Source organism: Pezoporus occidentalis, unplaced genomic scaffold (assembly GCF_034315485.1).
Source record: "Pezoporus occidentalis ecotype Australia unplaced genomic scaffold, CSIRO_AGI_Poc_V1 ctg160, whole genome shotgun sequence".
NCBI classification, from domain to species: domain Eukaryota; kingdom Metazoa; phylum Chordata; class Aves; order Psittaciformes; family Psittacidae; genus Pezoporus; species Pezoporus occidentalis.
The window spans coordinates 2,204,628-2,222,393 of record NW_026913426.1 but is presented as its reverse complement, the minus strand read 5'-3'; the positions used below and the strand labels follow the sequence as shown (position 1 = coordinate 2,222,393).

General features: G+C 43.4%; 1 protein-coding gene and 1 long non-coding RNA gene across 4 annotated transcripts; both read left to right on the top strand.

Annotated features, from left to right (window-relative positions):
• The first annotated feature begins 78 nt into the window (after nt 1-78).
• LOC134160574 (uncharacterized) lies at nt 79-4,287 on the top strand. Its single transcript, XR_009963616.1, has 3 exons — nt 79-205; nt 777-1,109; nt 3,050-4,287. It is a non-coding gene; the product is annotated as an uncharacterized LOC134160574 (long non-coding RNA).
• A 4,104-nt stretch (nt 4,288-8,391) lies between these two features.
• Nucleotides 8,392-17,448, top strand: PCTP (phosphatidylcholine transfer protein). 3 transcript variants are annotated; one of them, XM_062612708.1, is made up of 6 exons: nt 8,392-8,720; nt 11,215-11,332; nt 15,071-15,150; nt 15,468-15,639; nt 16,321-16,388; nt 16,878-17,448. In XM_062612708.1, exons 1-6 carry the CDS (start codon nt 8,409-8,411, stop codon nt 16,941-16,943), a joined length of 816 nt encoding a protein of 271 aa, XP_062468692.1. In that variant the 5' UTR covers nt 8,392-8,408; the 3' UTR covers nt 16,944-17,448. The 3 variants fall into 3 exon arrangements, with proteins under 3 accessions (XP_062468692.1, XP_062468694.1, XP_062468693.1); XM_062612710.1 differs by lacking the exon at nt 8,392-8,720 and adding an exon at nt 8,788-8,963; XM_062612709.1 differs by lacking the exon at nt 8,392-8,720 and adding an exon at nt 8,933-9,049.
• The last annotated feature ends 318 nt before the right edge of the window (nt 17,449-17,766 follow it).

Genomic DNA, 17,766 nt, shown 5'->3' with positions numbered 1-17,766 from the left:
ACCGGGAAGGTCCCGCTCCAGCCCTAAGGAAGGCTGGCCGGGGGCGGGCAGGCGGGGCTGGGCAGTCCCCTGCCTTGTCTTGTCTTGCCTCGCCCTGCCCTCCGCAGCTCGGCGTTGCGCCGTTCACATGCCCGGCTCGGATGCGCTCGGTGTCTGCTGCTTTGTCCGGTCCCGCACCGTGCGGGGCTCTTCTGCACCCTGCCAGGTGAAACATGGGGCCGGGGGGTATCGTCCAGCCCTCTTTGTCCCCCCTGCACAGCACCATGGGGGGAGATGTATGTGTGTGTGTCTGTCCCCCCAGCAGCAAGACACCCTGGTCCGAGCAGACGAGGGTTCGCTGCGGGTCCTGAGCCCTTAGGGGCTGGATGACCCCGCGGAGCACAGCCAGGCCCTACTGGAATCCGGATGAACTCCCAGCTGGTGCTTCACTTCTCAGGCATTAGATGAACAGGAGTGTAGTTTTAGATTACATCCTTAGAGGATAAAGCTTTTCCTATGCTTTATTCACTCATTTCAGCGGAACATTAAACTCTTCAGGGGGTTGGAGTGGAAGGGAATGGGTGTTATTTTTTACCATGCTTTCTGATCTTTCCCAACAGATTTTGCTTTTGAGGCTTGTAAAAGAACATGTTTGTATTGTGTGGTTAAGCTTACCCAAAGTTTATATTTAAAAGGCATTATTTTATCAATGATTGATAAAAGAGCAGTGCTCCAGATGTATTTAATCAGCCACTCTGTCTCTGAAAGCATGCATGTACTTTTGACTCCCTTTCCAGGGTGAAATCCTGGCCTCAAAGAAATGAATAGCAAAACTTCCATCAACCTCACAGGAGCCAGGATCTCGCCCCGTGTATCATTAAGAACTCCCCAGTGATGGAGATCCTGCCAAGGATTCATCTCCTGCAGCTGAATCAGTCAGGAGGTTCTGGAAGAGCTCCACAACTTTATACAAGAAACTGGTACTTTCTTCCCTATTTGCAAGTGTTTCCTCCAAGCACATTGGCCTTTCAGCAGCAATGATAAGTGACTGCATCTGAGGGCAACTGTCCCGGGCAAGGAGCTCCTGGGCTGTTAAATCCAGGCCTTTCTCATACAGGCAGCAGTGCCAGGTAATCTCTTTATTAAACTTGCCAAGTTCCACCTCAAACCAACTAGATTTCCTGGTCCTGCTAGAAAGCTATGAGCTTTATTCTGTTGATGTCTAGGAACCTTAATCATGTTTCTAGCTGCATAGATTCATAGACAATGATACATTCAGCCTTGGGCTGAAAGAGATGATCTTTCTTTTGGCGATTAACCCTCTAATGTCCTGAGGTAGAAATCAGACTCTCTCAGGCTTACTTTTGATCATCATTTTTTCAGATGTGGCCTTGCCAGTATCCTGCATGGATGTAAAATATTTTCCTGTCCTGCCAGAAATACTAATACTTCATATTTATCCTCTGATTGTTCAATATATCTGGATTTCTTTCCAGTATCGGTTCCATTTATCACTTTATATTAGAAATTCTTGCTATTAGCACGTATGTGCATGACCTGACTTTCACCCCATTCCTATTACATCAATTCCTCTCTAGTCTTTCCAGTGTAGTATTTGGTCCTGTGTTGACAGATAACCTCCCTCCTATGCTTACACCATCAACAGTTCCCCTAGTACATTCTTACTTTTCCATGCCAACTTTATTACTGAAAGTATTACATAAAATAACTCCCAATGCTGATTTTTGAGAAAGTAATCTGAAGTACACATAAACAAGTGTCAAACTGGGCTTAGAATTCACATGTTTCTGAATAAATAAATGCCCTAACAATAGGCTAGAAAGTTACACTCTCTTCTAGACCTCATGCAATTGTAACTCCTTCTTGTGAAGCAGAAGAGCTGCTATGAGAAGTGATGGGAATGATGCCTCCTTTCAGTGCTGTGAGAGCAGTGGGCTGTCCCCTAAAAGGGGAGGTTTGTAGCTCCAGGACACAAAGAGGTCAAATACAACCACCCCTCTGGCCTTTTAAAATGGGGATGGCAGACTACCTCTGCCTTTTAAGGGCCTGCTGTGCTCGGAGCATGACTCTCCAAGGATATAAGGAAAGAAGTACCAAACATACCCGAAGCAGCACGTTTGGCACCTGTAGAAATGCAGTGCAAACAGCTGAGGAAACTTCAGGACTGAGCAACAGCTGCAGCGAGGGGTTACAGGTTCACAGTTTTGGACTGCCATGCTTAAATGCCTCATAGTTCCCCTTTAGGACCTGACCTAAATGACAAAATCTGCTCCCTGTGGCCTTAACACAGCTGCTCCGAGGAGGTGCAGCCCCAGAGGGGACAATAAACAGAAGCCTATGTCATTCTGGAACTCCTGCAGCCTATTGAAAGAGCTCAGTTTTACTCCTGAATCGAGCAGTGCTGTTGCTCTGCCTACTAAGACACACTTGTAATACTTCATGGCTTCCTTTGAGTTCCTGACAGTCTCCTGGGCTTTTGGAGCACAGCAAACAGTGACTCACTAATCTGGCAAAACACAACCTTTGTGGGCTCCCTATTCAATTAGTTTTTCTTGCCTTTTCTCTAACTCTCCACTGAATTTTCCTTTATTTCACCCCTAAGCCCACACACGGACACAACATGTCCATTGATTGCATTTACTGAAACTTCTAGAAAGCACTCTTTCAGCATGTTTAATATGTTGGAAATGGTCCTTACCATGTCCTGCTGTGCATGTGTTTCATGATGGGGAATGGAGTTCTTAGCAAAGCCAGTTAAACCAGAGAACATAAAACATTGTAGCTCCCCTCTCATTAAACCAGTTTCCAGCACCAGGGAGTTCAGCCCTGTTGGTTGATAGCTGTGCAAACCACCCACCCAGTAATCAGTCTCATGAAATGGATGTGCTTATAATGATAGTGAGAAACCTCCTTGGTGACTAGGAATATGGAAAGGAATTTTCTTTTAACTCCATTAGATCCTCCCCATACTTTGGTCAATTTCAGCTATCCTGCTGTGCATTTGAACTTCCTTATTCCCCTACTCGACTTTCACTTGATCTTCCTGCAGTGCTGAAGAAGACAGGACATCTGGAGCTGAAAACAATTATTCTTATCTCCTACTGCTTTCATAATTACACGAAGTTCACATTTGAAAAGCTGCATTCCTTATGGGGATGTGTGCTTTTCATTAACAGAGGGATGCGCCACACCAGCAGACGCCAAAGCCTGAAGCTAGCAGAAGTCTGTTACAGAACCTCTGAATCTTTAGCCAACTGGAATCTCTGAATCTCAGCTTTCTGGCTGAGCTAGGAGGAAGCCTGGTAACAAAGACAAGACAATGTAATTTCACCATAACAGTGCTTTTTCTTAGAGGTTATTGCAGTAGAATCCAGTGAATTCAGCTGAGATTTAAGTCAGGGTAGGAATGAGCTTTTCCCATGGCTCTGCAGAGGGCTTTTATTGGTTTCCCACCTGCACTGAGTACCCCAAGGAATTCACAGGGCACAAAGATGTGGAGGGAAATGAAGACAAAGAGTTGCAAAAGTGACCTCCCCAAGCTCATGTAGTGGGTGATGTCAAGATGCTTTGTATGTCACTTCCCTGCTCTGCCAGTGGGTATGGCACACACTGTTCCCTCTTCTAATGCTCACTCTAATGAATATGGATCATTTCAACCACTGTAATTGACTCTGGCAGTAGACAGAAAATGACGAGCTGTCAGCTACCCTAAACAGGCCATCAGTTGGATTACTTCCTTTAAAACGAGGCTCTAGACAGCTTGGGAACACTGGTGAGAAGGGAAAGAATTATGGGGAAATCACCACTTGCCAGTAGTGTTCAGGGGCTGCTGATACACAGATATACAGGTCAGGAGAAGCCTTCAGATTCTCTTAGCTGACATCCTGCATATCACAAAGCATTCCATTTTACATTCAGCCCAAGATCAGGATTGTGAAACCAAACTTCTCTGCTCATCTGAAGTATATTTTGAAGAAAATTATCTAGTCAAGAGATGGAGAAGTTGTCTTACCAATTCATTGAAATGTTACTGTTTAAAACCTATGGTTTATTTCTGGGTTTTGGGGGTTTGGGTTTTTTTTTCCTGATTCCTTGATGTTAATTTTAACTCTTTAGCCTTTACCATGTCTAATGAGTCTTTTTTTGTCCTCCTCTACTACAATCCTTGGAACTAAATTTATATCTAACATACTGCATGTAGCTACACACACAGTTTTTCTCCTGCAGAACAGATGATTTCATATGGGATTAGCAGTAAATTACGTGTCTGATCTACAGAGGAATTAAGAAAAAGAAGAAAGCACTATTGCAGTAAGCAACAGTTCTCACTGTTCCCACAAAAGAAAGCTTCCCATCCATATCATCTGCGTTAGCATCACTGCTAAGGGAAATGCTTAGAAATAGTTGTACATCCACATAAACAAGTTAGGAAAGGAGAGGGTGTGGTAGTGACAACCATTTGCCAAATCAAGTCAAGAGCTAAACAGCCTTGCTTATCATCTGAATGACTCATTTTAGGTCATGCAGATGATTTGATAGTGCAATCCCTTCTTTCCTATAGAGGTTGTAAAGTTGCCCCTTTCCTCAAGGCCAGGTAGATGGGTTGCACCTCACAGTCTCGTTTATTTGCACTGGGAGGGAATGTGGCTAAAAGGTGTAAATCAAAAGTAAATATGGCCAAATGAAGAGGTGGGTCCTAACACCAGGAGTCCAGCATATTAAAGATAAATAATATTGAATAGTAGCAGGCAGGAAAACAGCAGAACTCCAGTTATTCTCTGAATCTTCTTCTGTTTGAATGGAGCTCTGTTGAAACTAGATAATACAGATAGAGTCATAGTTTGGGGTTAAATTGAACTCTATGAAGAAGGCTATTGCAAGCTAGTGTTTAATGGCCACTTAAAACCTCTTCTGACAGCTTGAACAGTGAATGTCTTGTGCTAGTTCTTTGCACACTGGGTGCCTATACATGTAGGCAGGAATAGAAAATATATAGAATATATTTTTAGATAAAATATATACAATACATATCTCAGTGTGTCAGACAGGCTAGACTTTCTGCATGTTCTTTATGTGTTGGAAAAACAGATTTCCCTTTGACTCCCGCAGCAGAGGAGAATACAGACTGCCTTGCACAAGCACGGCTATCCTGGGAGATGCTATTGTTACTTTCCAGCTTCCTGGATGAAGAATTTGCTTCTTGCAAGCTGCAAAAGTCATGAAACAATTTCTAAGAAAGGCTTTTACATAATGCAATCAAGGGAACAACAGTAGCATAAGATTATAATTGGTCTGGCTGTGTATAATAGAAATATGAAAGTGCATACTGCATAAATGTCAGGACTATTCAGCACTTTTGCAAAATTTTTGGAATACACTGAGTGAAATGGAATGACAATAGTATATAAATATCTGCACAGCAGTAGAATCCATTGAAATCCCACATCTTTAGTTCAAGAATTTCTCAAAGCGCACCACTGCCACACAGAGACAGACGCAGGAAAACACAATATAACTGGTAGCACTTTCACATATGGATACCCATATCCAAAGCATCTGAGGCCTGAAAACTTTAACGTAGTATGTTGCTTTTTTCATTTCTGACCACATATGATTTTCAGATGGAGGAGTTGTCCTGTTCAGTGCTTTGATGCCACAGCATAGAATTCACTGGATTACTCAGAGCTGATTTCAGAAAGGGTGGAAGTAATACAGATTATTTCCATTCTAAAAAACAGGTGGGCAATTTAGGTGCACTAATCCCATGAACAGCCCAGATCAGCAAGTTTCCTCGAGGTATCACTTCCCACTGAAAGCAGCAGCAGATGAATACCTAAGAAATATTAAGTATGCGGGTCAAGTCCTGGGCACTTTTGAAACTCCCCCTCATTGCCCTAGAATAGTAACCCTCTATTTTCATTCAGATAGTATTTAGGTCCTGATCCATGTGTGGGACTGGATCGTGCTGTAGCTAGGCTGCCTTTGGTAGCTGTGCTCAAGCTTGGGTTCGTGTTCCCAGAACCAGCTGCCTTGAAGCAGTTGCTATCCCCCTGTCTGTTGGGATAGAGCTCTAGGATATTGGTCTCTGCTATGTCTGAACTCCCCCAAGACTACAGCCCACTAGCCAATAGTGCAGATATTAAAGGGTTTGAGTTCAAAGTTTAGCTTCTGTCCCTAAGGTAAGGTCTTATGACATGCAAGTGATAAATAATAACACTTACGTAAACATACATGAAAATAGAAAATAAAGTCTCCTTTCAGAACTGTTTGTGCTTTCTTAGTACTCACCACTCCTTCTTTACCAAGAAAACAGGGCACATAGTAATGTCCTTTTTGAAAGCTTTGGTCCCTAGAGTAGCCTTGGGAGATAAATCTCTTTTTCCATGACAGTGTTATGGGAGGGAGGGAGTGGCCAGGCAGCCGTAGCCAATGTACAATTCTAATGCCGTGTGGACAACAATATAATACCAAAGATCTACTGTAAAACAAAACAACAATGTTGAGCTATGATCACTTCAGTCCTTTTGCACAAATAAGGCTCCTTAAGAGGTCATGTAATCCTACAGGCACACATCCTTGCTGTAGGTGAAACACTAGCTTTTGACTCACAACTCTTCCTTTTTCATATGGGGTGAAAGTTATCCGTGTACAAACAAGAGCCATGAGCTCTTTGTGTCTCATTTGAGTCCTAGTTCAGAGCATGAATGGGATTTAAAAGTGAGATAGAAATCTGGTAAAATCACTGCAAAAGTAAAACTACCACTTGAAGAGCTATTTCTGTAAAATAAACTACATCAGCCCCACCATTGTCTCATATTCCATTTTAAAGAGCAGATCCTCAGCTGGGTGAGCAGCACAGCTCCACTGAAGTCACTTTAGCTCCACCAAGAATTTACTTGTAAGGCTTCAGCCATAAGAAGCGTCATGTTTTGGAGAACCAGCTGGGCTGGTGGGCACACCATTGTAATTCACAAAGAACACAAACAAGCCAAAATATTTTACATATATTGTATAAATATTAACAACAAAAGGTCATAATACATGTAAGCATATTACAGAAGTCAAACACAAGAACTGGAATGTTTGCCTAGTTTCATTGGGAGGTGAGAGCAGGTAGTGTGAGAGCAAAGACTTGGCAACTGTTAGGGTCATTATCTTAGGAAGATGCTATAGGGCAAATTCTGGCATCAAATATACATGATGAGGGGAGGTTGTTTGGTACCATCTTGCCTTCTGCCAAAACCCTCTCTCCAAAAGTTCTGTGGACTGTGCACGAATGCTCAGCCTGTGTGTCCAAACCAGAGTCATCCAGAAATGCTCAGCTCTGCTTGCAAACCAATTGTCTGGAACTGGAGAGGACAGCTGACATAAGTGAACTCTTTGTCAAAGAGCTCAGCCACTCGGCAGGGAGCTAGAAAAAGCTAACTTTTGCCAGCCTTGCACAGAGGTTACCACCCAGTGCATTGCACTAGTGAATCTGCTCTTAGTCAGTAGGTTTGATGATGTCCCATCGCTCAGAGTTGCTTGTGTTTTATTCTGAAGACACAGTGTTCAACAGGAAAGTCTCACAGGAATTAGAAGAAAAAGGCTGGAATGAAAACAGGCTTACAACCCCAGGGAGAATACCTTCTTTAGCCTCTTACATTTTGATGACCTGAATGCACTGAGTGCCTATGCCAGCCTCACACATCATCATATTGTTACAGGTGGTGTTATTAGCAGTAGTCTAAGTAGGATGTGAGGAGTGTCCCCATCAGTGAGCTCCTCCTGCCCAGGAGCTCAGACCAGTGGCAGTTTTGTCCCCTTCCATCCTGTCCATCCCAGTCCACCGTGGGCCAGGGCCTGCTTCCATCTCTCTTTGCCTCCCACTTTGTAAGCTGGTTGGGGTGTACCTGTGTCCAACACACTTACCAGCTGCTGCACAACGTTTATGGGTGCATTATATATAGAATGATAGAATGGTTTGGGTTGGAAAGGATCTTAAGATCATCCAGTTTCAACCCCTCTGCCACGGGCAGGGACACCTTCCACTAGACCAGGTTGCTCCAAGCCCCATCCAACCTGGCCTTGAACACTGCCAGGGGTGGGACAGCCACAGCTTCTCTGAGCAATCTCTGCCAGCACCTCACTGCCCTCACAGTAAAGAATTTCTTCCTTAAATCTACCTGAAATCTCCCATTTAAGTTCCTCATATGAACCACCTATAAGGAAAACTGCTTTTTAAAACGTGAAAATACATATACAAAAATACACGTGCCCATAGAGACTCTTCAATCCCAGTCTTGGGGGACACCCAAAAAGCCAAGCTCTGACTCACACACCAGCAGAACCTGACCCTGTTCTGGCCCCGGACATAAGACATTTAAACACCACCTCCCCAAGCGCAGCGGACAAACCAAGACCTTATCATGAAACACGGAGCAACCGTTCACCCCGGCGCACCCTCCATCCTCCGCCCCCCGCACCGCCCCGGCCCCGCAGCCCTCTCCCTGCTGCGCGGCGGGGGCCGGTCGTGGTGCGCGGAGGGGCGGTGCCGGCCATTGGCCCCGAGCTCGCCGCCGCCGCCACGGAGAATGGAGGCGCCGGCGCTGCGGGGCTTCCCCGAGGAGCAGTTTCGGGCCGCCTGCCGGGAGCTGGACCAGCCGGCGCCGGCGGCGGGGGGGCCCTGGCAGCTCCTGGTGGAGAGCATGGGCGTGAGGATCTACCGGCTGCACGACGAGGTGGGCGGGCCGGGGGAGCTCCCCCCGCGCCAGGGGTGGCCGTGCTCGGGCCCTGCCCTGCCCGGCCCTGAGCCCCTCAGGGAGCGCCTGCGGCACGCAGCGGGGAGAGGGACACGGAGGGTCGGGGCAGCGGAGCGGGTAGAGCCGCCGGGCCGCGCACAGGGCGGGCTGGGGCCCGTTGCCCGTCCAGGTGCCCCCGGCCTCGGCTCGGTTTCTCCAGGCTGCCGGAAAGCAGCTTTCAGGGTAATGCTATTAAATGCTGATGAGGAAGCGGCTCCGCTGCGGTGAACGCCGCCCTGAGAGGCGGTGCGCTGGGAAACCCGCACCCGGTGAGGCCCTGAAAGCTCGTTAACAGCCGGTGCCGGGGACGCTCCTGCTGGAAGGTGGTTCCGGCCTAACGGAGTGTTCTTCCCTGCGAGTCCGCTCTAGCAGTGGTAGTCTGGGAAACTGAAGGCAGCTGTAATATTTCCTATTGGCTTTCCAGCTCCGTGCTGTATTCCCACCCACTGATTGAAAATTTGAAATGTTCCACGCTTGGTTTAACTTTCTTATTGTGAATTGCTGGTTTTATTGAATGTCTGTTTTACCTCCTGAAGGGTGTACTGTTCACTTCTCAGATCAAATCTGTGATTTCATACTGTTACCAAAATCCTCCCTTTTTTTAGTGGAACATATTTAATGATGTATGCCATGATTTGTCTAGCAGTGGTACAAATAGACTGGGAGAGAACACCATAATTTCTTGATCTGTCTTGAGTGACAGTATAAGAACTTGAAGGCTACAGATGTAATGACTGAACTGACATTAGGAGCCTACCTTTGAATGTAAGGTAGAGTCCCATGTGTTAAGTCAGCACAATATATAGTGCAACACTTGCACTCTCTAGTGACTTCTGAATAATGTGACAGTAAATGACATTGCTACAGCTCTATTTTAACCTCTGATGGAGGGTTTACCTGTAACAAAAGTGCTTTGAAGACCTCTATTGTTCGTGTATCTTTTGATAATCCTCAATTAAAAAGTATTCCAGCCACTTCCAGCTGCTGTAGGGTGGTTTGTGAAAGCTTTAGAAACAAGCAATACAATGTAATAGTTTGTTGTCCTAAAAGCATGGAACTGTAGCCTGCCCTCACTAAGGTACAAAGCAGACACTTCTGTGTCTTTGAGGCAGGCTCTGACAGCTTAAATGAGAAAACAGCTGCATGACTTTCTTCTATCAAACAGATTGAGAGAAAGCCAAAGGATGCAAAGGATGAGTGAGTGTGCTGATGAACAGCAAGCTTTGCATGGCAACTGCAGAATGAAAGGTTTCGGTGAGCTTGGTTTGTTGCCTCTCAAGATGCAGCCATAATCAAAGTCCAGGAAAAGAATAGAAAGAATATTTTGGAAGCCCCAAATTTTGTGCTCTGGCATATGCTGTAGGATCTTGGCTTAATTTCAGCTGTAATACTTCAAAAATGAATTTTTCCTTGTGAAAATAAACGTGGATGCCTTTAACAAAGATTGTAAGAGTGTGTGGAGCTGACCGGTTCAGGTTGGAAGCTTGTGACTGATGCTTCAGTGAAGCCACAGTAAAGATGAATAGCTGAAGAATTATTATCTTTTGGTGTATCAGTTCTTCATCTTCTGAGGTTGATTTGTGAAGGGGAGGGGAAGAAGAAAAATCAACCATTCACTGACAGAATGTTGTATAATCCCTTCCTTCCCTTGAGAATGCTTGAATTTGACTCCTACACTGTACATTCAAAATACTCTCTTTGTTTTAATTTGGTCTTGAGCTGGTACTAACAATAGTACAAACGTTCTATAGGCACAGATGGAGTTTCCATATGTTGAAAGTAACATTAAAAGTGTTAACACAGGAGATATCCTGCACCCCATCCCTTCATTGCAGACAGCTTTCAGAAAGAAAATAGCTGATAAATATTGAAGGCGGCTATAATAGTGCATTGTATATAAGTGTGAACATTGTAAAGCATTCTTATATCACAGCTAGAAGGATAAGCACACCTACTTTGCTGGAAAGCTTATTCCAGATGGTGCAGTACTTGGTAACCTCCTGGGAGGTTACCTGAGATTCTTAAGCATGTTATAGAGGGTCTGGAGGCTTTGCCACAGGAATTTAATGCTTCTGGTAAGCTTTGGTGTGGGCAGGATTTATTCTACGTTGACCACTGGAGATGAAAAGTGGGAATGTGTGTGAAGAAACATGCTCCCTTTGGAGCGGCTTACGAAGTAAAAGGGTACTGGTGTAAGGGAAGGAACAACCATTGTGCAGGGCAGGTCAGCCTGTCTGGATTTACACTTTCATGTGTAAATCAAAAAGTTGAGAGGTTAAAGACTGAATCTCACATTGTTTTTTGAGCACTTCTTTCACAGCTCTTGGGCAGATTTGTAGTATGTGCCCCACCTAACTTCCTTCAGCTGTTCTCCCTGCTGCAGAGTGCTTCCCTTTCCTGTGTGACTTTTCCTCTCCCCATTCTGTTTCCACAGCAATCAGGACTTTATGAATATAAAATCTTTGGTGGTCTTGCTGACTGCTCCCCAAAATTGTGTGTGGATGTCTATATGGACTTGGATTTCAGAAAGCAGTGGGATCAGTATGTTAAAGGTAAGCTTCTCTAGGCCATTTAAATCCAAGCTTTATGTTCACATTGACTCTTCCCACCAGAAGTTTCAGAGGTATTTGAAGTTGCTGCATCCAAAGACTTTGAGCCAGACGTAAGTATCTTTGGAGATAAGGTTTCACTCTGCCAATACACAGGTAAACACTGGCATTCATCACCATACGCCTTTTTTTTTCTGGAATGAATTATTTCCATGTTGATTAAAGCACACAACTGGCGTCACTTTTTATGCTGGAGCACCTTGTATGTTCTAGTTGTAATTCCTTAGTTAAATTTTAGTAGAGGTACTGGGGAGCAATGGAGATAGTACCTCTTCTGCATCTTTTCATATTGCAGTGGAGCAGTGCAATCACAGAATCATAGAACACCGGATAGGATCAAGGATCATCTGGTCCAAACTTTCTTGCCAAAATCAGAGACTAGACAAGGTAGCCCAGCAGTCTGTTCACCTGAATCTTAAAAGGTGTTGGGGAATCCACAACTTCCCGGGGAATTATCTCAATGGCTGATTGTTCTCATTGTGAAAAATATTCCTCTGGCTTGTACCAGTTTTGGTACATGATGGAATGTCTTTTCCTGAAAGCATTGGTTGCTCTTGGCACTGGTAACAATTAGAAATGGATGTATTGAGAGAACAGTTGGTGACTTTGGGCTCTTGCAGAGAAAGGAATGACTAATTTAGTTGTGTTTATTTAATGTTGTCTATGAAAAAGGGAGTTGAACCTGGGTATCCATATGATGTTAAACCATCTTAAGTCAGCAGTGACAAGGCAAGGATTCAGCTGATGTAGGCCTGTGCTTAAAGTCAGTTCAGGCCAATAAAAATGAAACATGGTCAGAATGTTTTGCTGAACAAAGAAAAACCAAAGAACTGTTAAATGTTGTGCTTGTTAAGTCTAGGACAGCTCTGTGGGGAATGACTGCTGGTGATGCCTTTGGCTGTATGGGTACAGAACCACATATTTGACTCATGTCAGTACTTGGTCAAGCTTAAGAAGCTGTGTCTTCATTAGTAAGTGTTATTTGTCAAAATAGGCAATGGATTTCTTATAGCAAAGGTCACTTTGCCATTAATGAAACAACAGCCAGAGTGGATTCAACATTATCATACTGATGTAGAAATAACTGTTATCTTGAGTTACTTCAATAGTTGTCAAGTGCATTTAGGAAAACTGAATCCTTCTTAAACAAATACTGCTTTTTTTCTTAATGCCTCCTTAAAGAAAGGAAAGGAAGCAGTTCAGGGAAGCTACACCCTGAAACTGAAAGCTACATAATATTGCAGAGCTGGTGTTTATATCCTTGCTGACCATCATATGTTCATCTGTGAATTTGTACTTGTGCTGGTACTTCAAGTCCAGTGTCTCACAGAAGTTAACTCTTGGAAGGTTACAAACACAGTGTTAATGCTTTCCTCTTAGCTTACCAATTGACACAAAACCACCCATTCTTCAGAACTGTAAACGGGATGAAACAGTGCCAGCAACTGTTTTCAGTGTTAATGATATAAGCTCAGGTTTTCTCCTTTCATATTCAGGGAGAAAAAACAGACCACTTTTAATTCAGAGCCTTCTTGCTCTTTGTTTCACTGTTTCTATTCCTTGTTGCTCTTAGAACTATGAATAATGGCAGTGCAAAGAAGAGTTCTCTGCTGAACTGCTGTCTGGCATTGAAATAAAAATGTGACTAGAGTAGATATAGCTGCCTTTTTAGCTGAAAAGGTAACTGTTTCTGCACACGGCAGAAGAGGAAGTTATCTCTGTCCTCTAGTTATGTTCAGCAAAACTCTTTCTGAAGGCCTGACTAAAAGCAGATATAAGAAGGGTTCCTACAAGTACTTCAGATTGTTCTGCTTTGATCTGTTCTTCCAGGGGTTTGCATGAGGCTTCAGAAACTTTGGTTACCAGACTGTTACTGTTGTTGCATTGCTGTTAGTAGTCTGGCTCTTTCCAAAGCAGGCTCCTGGCTATCCCGAAGATGTGGACATTCTGAGGCCACATTCTGAGTGTGGAAACTGCCAATTCAGCAGGAAAGCTGTGTCTAAACCAGGAAATAGTGATTGAGGTACCATATGCTTCTGTGGCATGATCCAGAATGGCTGGGCCAGAGCTATATTGAAATTTGCTCCTCCTGATTGCAAGAGTACTGATTGAGCTCATGGTAAAACAGTTTAATGGTAATAACTGACTGCTAAAGCAGCAAATGCAGCTGTGCCTATTATGAATAGAACAGCCTTGTGATTGATTGTGGTAATGCTAAGTGAAGTCTGGTTATTGATGAAAATATGCTGTATTCTGCTTTGGCCGGAAGCTGCCCACTGGTATTGACAGACTAAAGTGATACAGATGGGACATGACTTACCTATTGTGTGTTTTCAGTGTGATTGCAAAGATACAAAGGTACATGTGTTAGCGGCTAGCAGTTGCGCTGAAGTCTTTAAAATACTGTCTTTATCCCCTGAAGGAAGGAAAGCTCTTCAGTTAGGAATGAAAGTAAAGCTAATATACCAATGCTCCACTGACCTCTGGTGGATAGCATAATGCTCCAGCTTGGAGCAGAAGAGCTGTTTTTGTGGGTGGCAGCTGACTTGCAGGGCACGCTAGCAGAAGCCTGGTTTGGAACATATTACATAGGGGAAGATTCTCCCATCAGTGACACCCTTCCTTAGCAATGAGAATATCAGTCTGTTCAGCCTTGTTTTCAAAAGCCTCCCCCCCACTGAAAGTGATATGCAGGTGCATTACATCTGCAGGATACACAGTACCTCAGACAGAAGTCTGCTCTAAAGGAGGAAAGCTCACTCTGTTTATGTGAACCACCTCTCTGGATCACACCCATGATAATGCATTCATGTAGTGACCAGTCCCTAACAGACAGGAGTTCACCACACTCAGCCTCATGGCTTATCAGGTCTGTTCACCTGATAATGGCAGTTACTGCCTCAAGGGAATAAGCCATACAGTAAACAGCTTTTCAAACTCCATTATGTAGTTTGGTTTTAACCGTTTTCTTCTCCTTTTTGCCACACTACTGTCTGGCTGAGTCACTGCCGTGATTTAGGGACTATTCTTAGATTTTTCTTTCTCTTTTCCTATGCAACTGCTTTCTGACTGAGTTTCCAGGCAGGCTGAAGGTGTGATGAAGGCTTGTAAACTGCTCAAGCTTCTTGCTCACTGTTGCCTGTATATACTGCTGTGAAATTCCTAATAGCTTTTCCAAAGTTCATTAATCTCTCATGTAAGACTTCTTCTTACATGACAAGCAGTGTTTGTCCTAGTTCCGTGTTAACTCAGAATCATTTACAAGGACAGTGACATGCTTGTGAGAAAGCATACTGTACTTGTGGCTCAGATTTATACAGAATATGGACATATGAGGGAAAAGCTTTGAGATGGAAAGGCTGTGGATGAGTTGACTGTCTGAAAGGAATTTGACTTCGCTTCCCGCCAAAATTGTTCTGGTTTTGTGGTTTGTTTGGGTCTTTTAATCAACTAATTCAATAGCAGCAGAAAATCAGGCCACTTATTTTTGTGTATTTGGTTCCTGCACAGCCCTGGTACAGAACTCTCTTTAATGCCTCCTACTGCTACAACTTTACATACATATCAATTTTGATATAAGGATACCATGTAAAATGTGTTCATGTCAGAAATCTGAGCAGCTCTCGGTCCTGTTGCATTAGAAATTAAAAATATCTAACCATCTTCCTTTTTCAACTGCAGAACTGCATGAGAAAACATATGATGGTGAAAGCATAATCTACTGGGAAGTGAAGTACCCTTTCCCCCTCTCAAACAGAGATGTATCCTTTCAAGCTTTTTGTTCTCTTGCACTCTTTGTCACTTCGTCATCCAGGGATCCCAACAGTGTACTGATTCTACTGCTCTGCTGCACATCGTCTAAGGTCTTGCAGTCATTGTATGACATGAATATGTATAACATGAAGGAGAGTGGGGGTACCTCTTCCCACACACAGCTAAAGCTCACATAACTGGATTGAATCCTGTAGAAGCATAAGAAATAACTTGAAGGGGCTGGTGTTTGTGATGGAATTCACTTGTCAATTCATCATTTGTCAAACTGACACTGTTTTGACATGCCTCCTCAACTTGAACACAGTATGTCTATATCCGTGAATGCCGAGAGATGGATGTTGCTGGGCGGAAGGTCTGGGTTGTGTTAGCTCGGAGTGTATCTGTTCCTCAGTGCCCTGAGAAGCCCGGTATAATCAGAGTTAAAAACTACAAACAAAGCCTAGCAATTGAAAGTGATGGCAAGACTGGATCAAAAGGTAAGAAGTCAAGAAAGCGTGGTCACAAGTCATGTAGCCAAAGAATGTCTGTATTAGCAAGATGCACAAAGAGGAAGACTGGAAATTTTAACCTAAACCCAGGTACTGTAAAGTGGATGTACTGAGCACTGGGAGTACTTTAAAATAAATGAAGCTTTTAGAAATGCCCAGTGCAGCGTGCTGCTGTTAAGAATCTTTTATTTAATGGGCTGGGTAGTTAAGAATGAACTACTGACCACTTCATTCTGGCCCCCCGTTTCTCTTCCTGCCAGACGGTTCAGTTGGGTAGAGTCTGATGCCAGCTGCAGTCTTGTGAACTCAGCAATGATTTAAGTGTCAGGTTTGACAGATGTATAGATTAAAGGGTTTGCCTAGAGCTTGACTCCTGTCTGAGATCAATCCTTTAAACACAATCTTATTTTAAAAGACAGGCTGCCTAAAATAGTTTTCAGTAGTCTAAGTTAATATTACGGCACTCTCAAGCTTCCCAGAGGTTACCTGGGAATGGCTGTGCTTATTTCACATTCTATTTCAACATAAGTTGACTGTTTTGTGAAGAAATGAGAGCAGAACTGTTGTACTTGGTGCTTCAATCACGCACATCAACAGCTTCTGTCATGTGGTGTTAGAGAAATGGGCTATGGCTGGATAACTTTCTGGTAACTTCTCTCTCCTCTCTAGTGTATATGTACTATTTTGATAATCCTGGTGGCATGATTCCATCATGGCTGGTCAATTGGGCTGCCAAGGTAAGTAAAGGCTGACAGCACAATTGTCTTTGGCTAGTCTGTTTCAATCAGTGCATTCACTGCGTTGTACCTTCTTCTGCATGGTGGGTAGAATTATTTTCTTTCTGAAACAGATGTATTGACCTATGTAACAGAGTCCCATTTTTAGAGAATCGTTATTGTCTGCTCTCACTGCAGTTGTCTTCAGTTTTGGTTTTGGTTTTTAAAGTCCTATCAAATTCCCTTGGTTAGTCAACCAGGCAGTTACATTTCTGCAACAAAACCAAGAAACCCATCTTCCAGAGAATATGCGAATAGCCTTAACACAAGGAAACTTCAATAATGCAGTCTGTTCATGAAGCATGAAAGGAATGGTCTGCTGCCTTGTACCACATCTTAGAATTGTCCTGAATTAAAGGTTTTTATCTATAAAGGGGGAATTCTTACTCTGCTTATAGTTTTTCTTGATTCCATTATGCAAGAATGACTTTTCCACTTTTCTCTTTACAGAGTGGTGTGCCTGCTTTCTTGAAGGATATACAGAAAGCTTGCCATAATTATTCCAAGAGCACGTAGGTCAAAGTTGATCTCAATTGCTTAATTCCTAGAGCTCTGCACTTTCAGGAGTGGCTATGATATATTACACTGGATAAAATCTACCTCTAATATTGGAAAGAATTTTATTATAGTTGGTTTATGCCTTGGATTTGATTAGATCTTTGTTTCTATCTCCAACTGAAGAGCTAGCCACTAACGAGGTAACAGCAGCATCAGCTGCATCCTTTGGAAAGGACGTAAGTCGAGCCTTGTCCCTCATGCTTTGCTTCTGCTGATTGTCATGTGACAGCCAGAAGAGTTCTGTTGTCTCAAATATTGCATCCTTGGACAAGAGACAACGATCTTGCAAGGAGAAACATCTGAACTTGGGCTGAAAATTCTCTGCATGTCTTACGCCTGGATCTGGCTTCATGGCCTTGCAGGGTGGTTGCCTACTGAAAATGGGTAATGGAACTTGGCATTGCTTAGGAGGAAACACTTTCGCTGCTCAAGTTTTTAATTCTTAAAATTAAACGTATAAATTCTTAAACTTAAACGTATAAAATGCTGAGGACATGCAGGTAAATTACTAGAAGTCTACATCAGGAACTGGAACTCTGCGTTACGATGCCTCTTTATAGTGGCTTTAAGTCCAGAGCTAAAAGGACTTGTGCCTAAAGCCTTGCATTCACATCTCAATACCCCTGTATGCAAAGTAAAAGCCGTTAGCTGTGTCCAGCTAGAAAAAAAGGAGGAGTTGGCTTCCATATCTAATTTAATGGGAACAAGTTATATCTTCAGAGTCAGTACCATATCTAGAAAGCAGTACCAATTTGAGACTGGAAGTAATTTTAAACTGGAT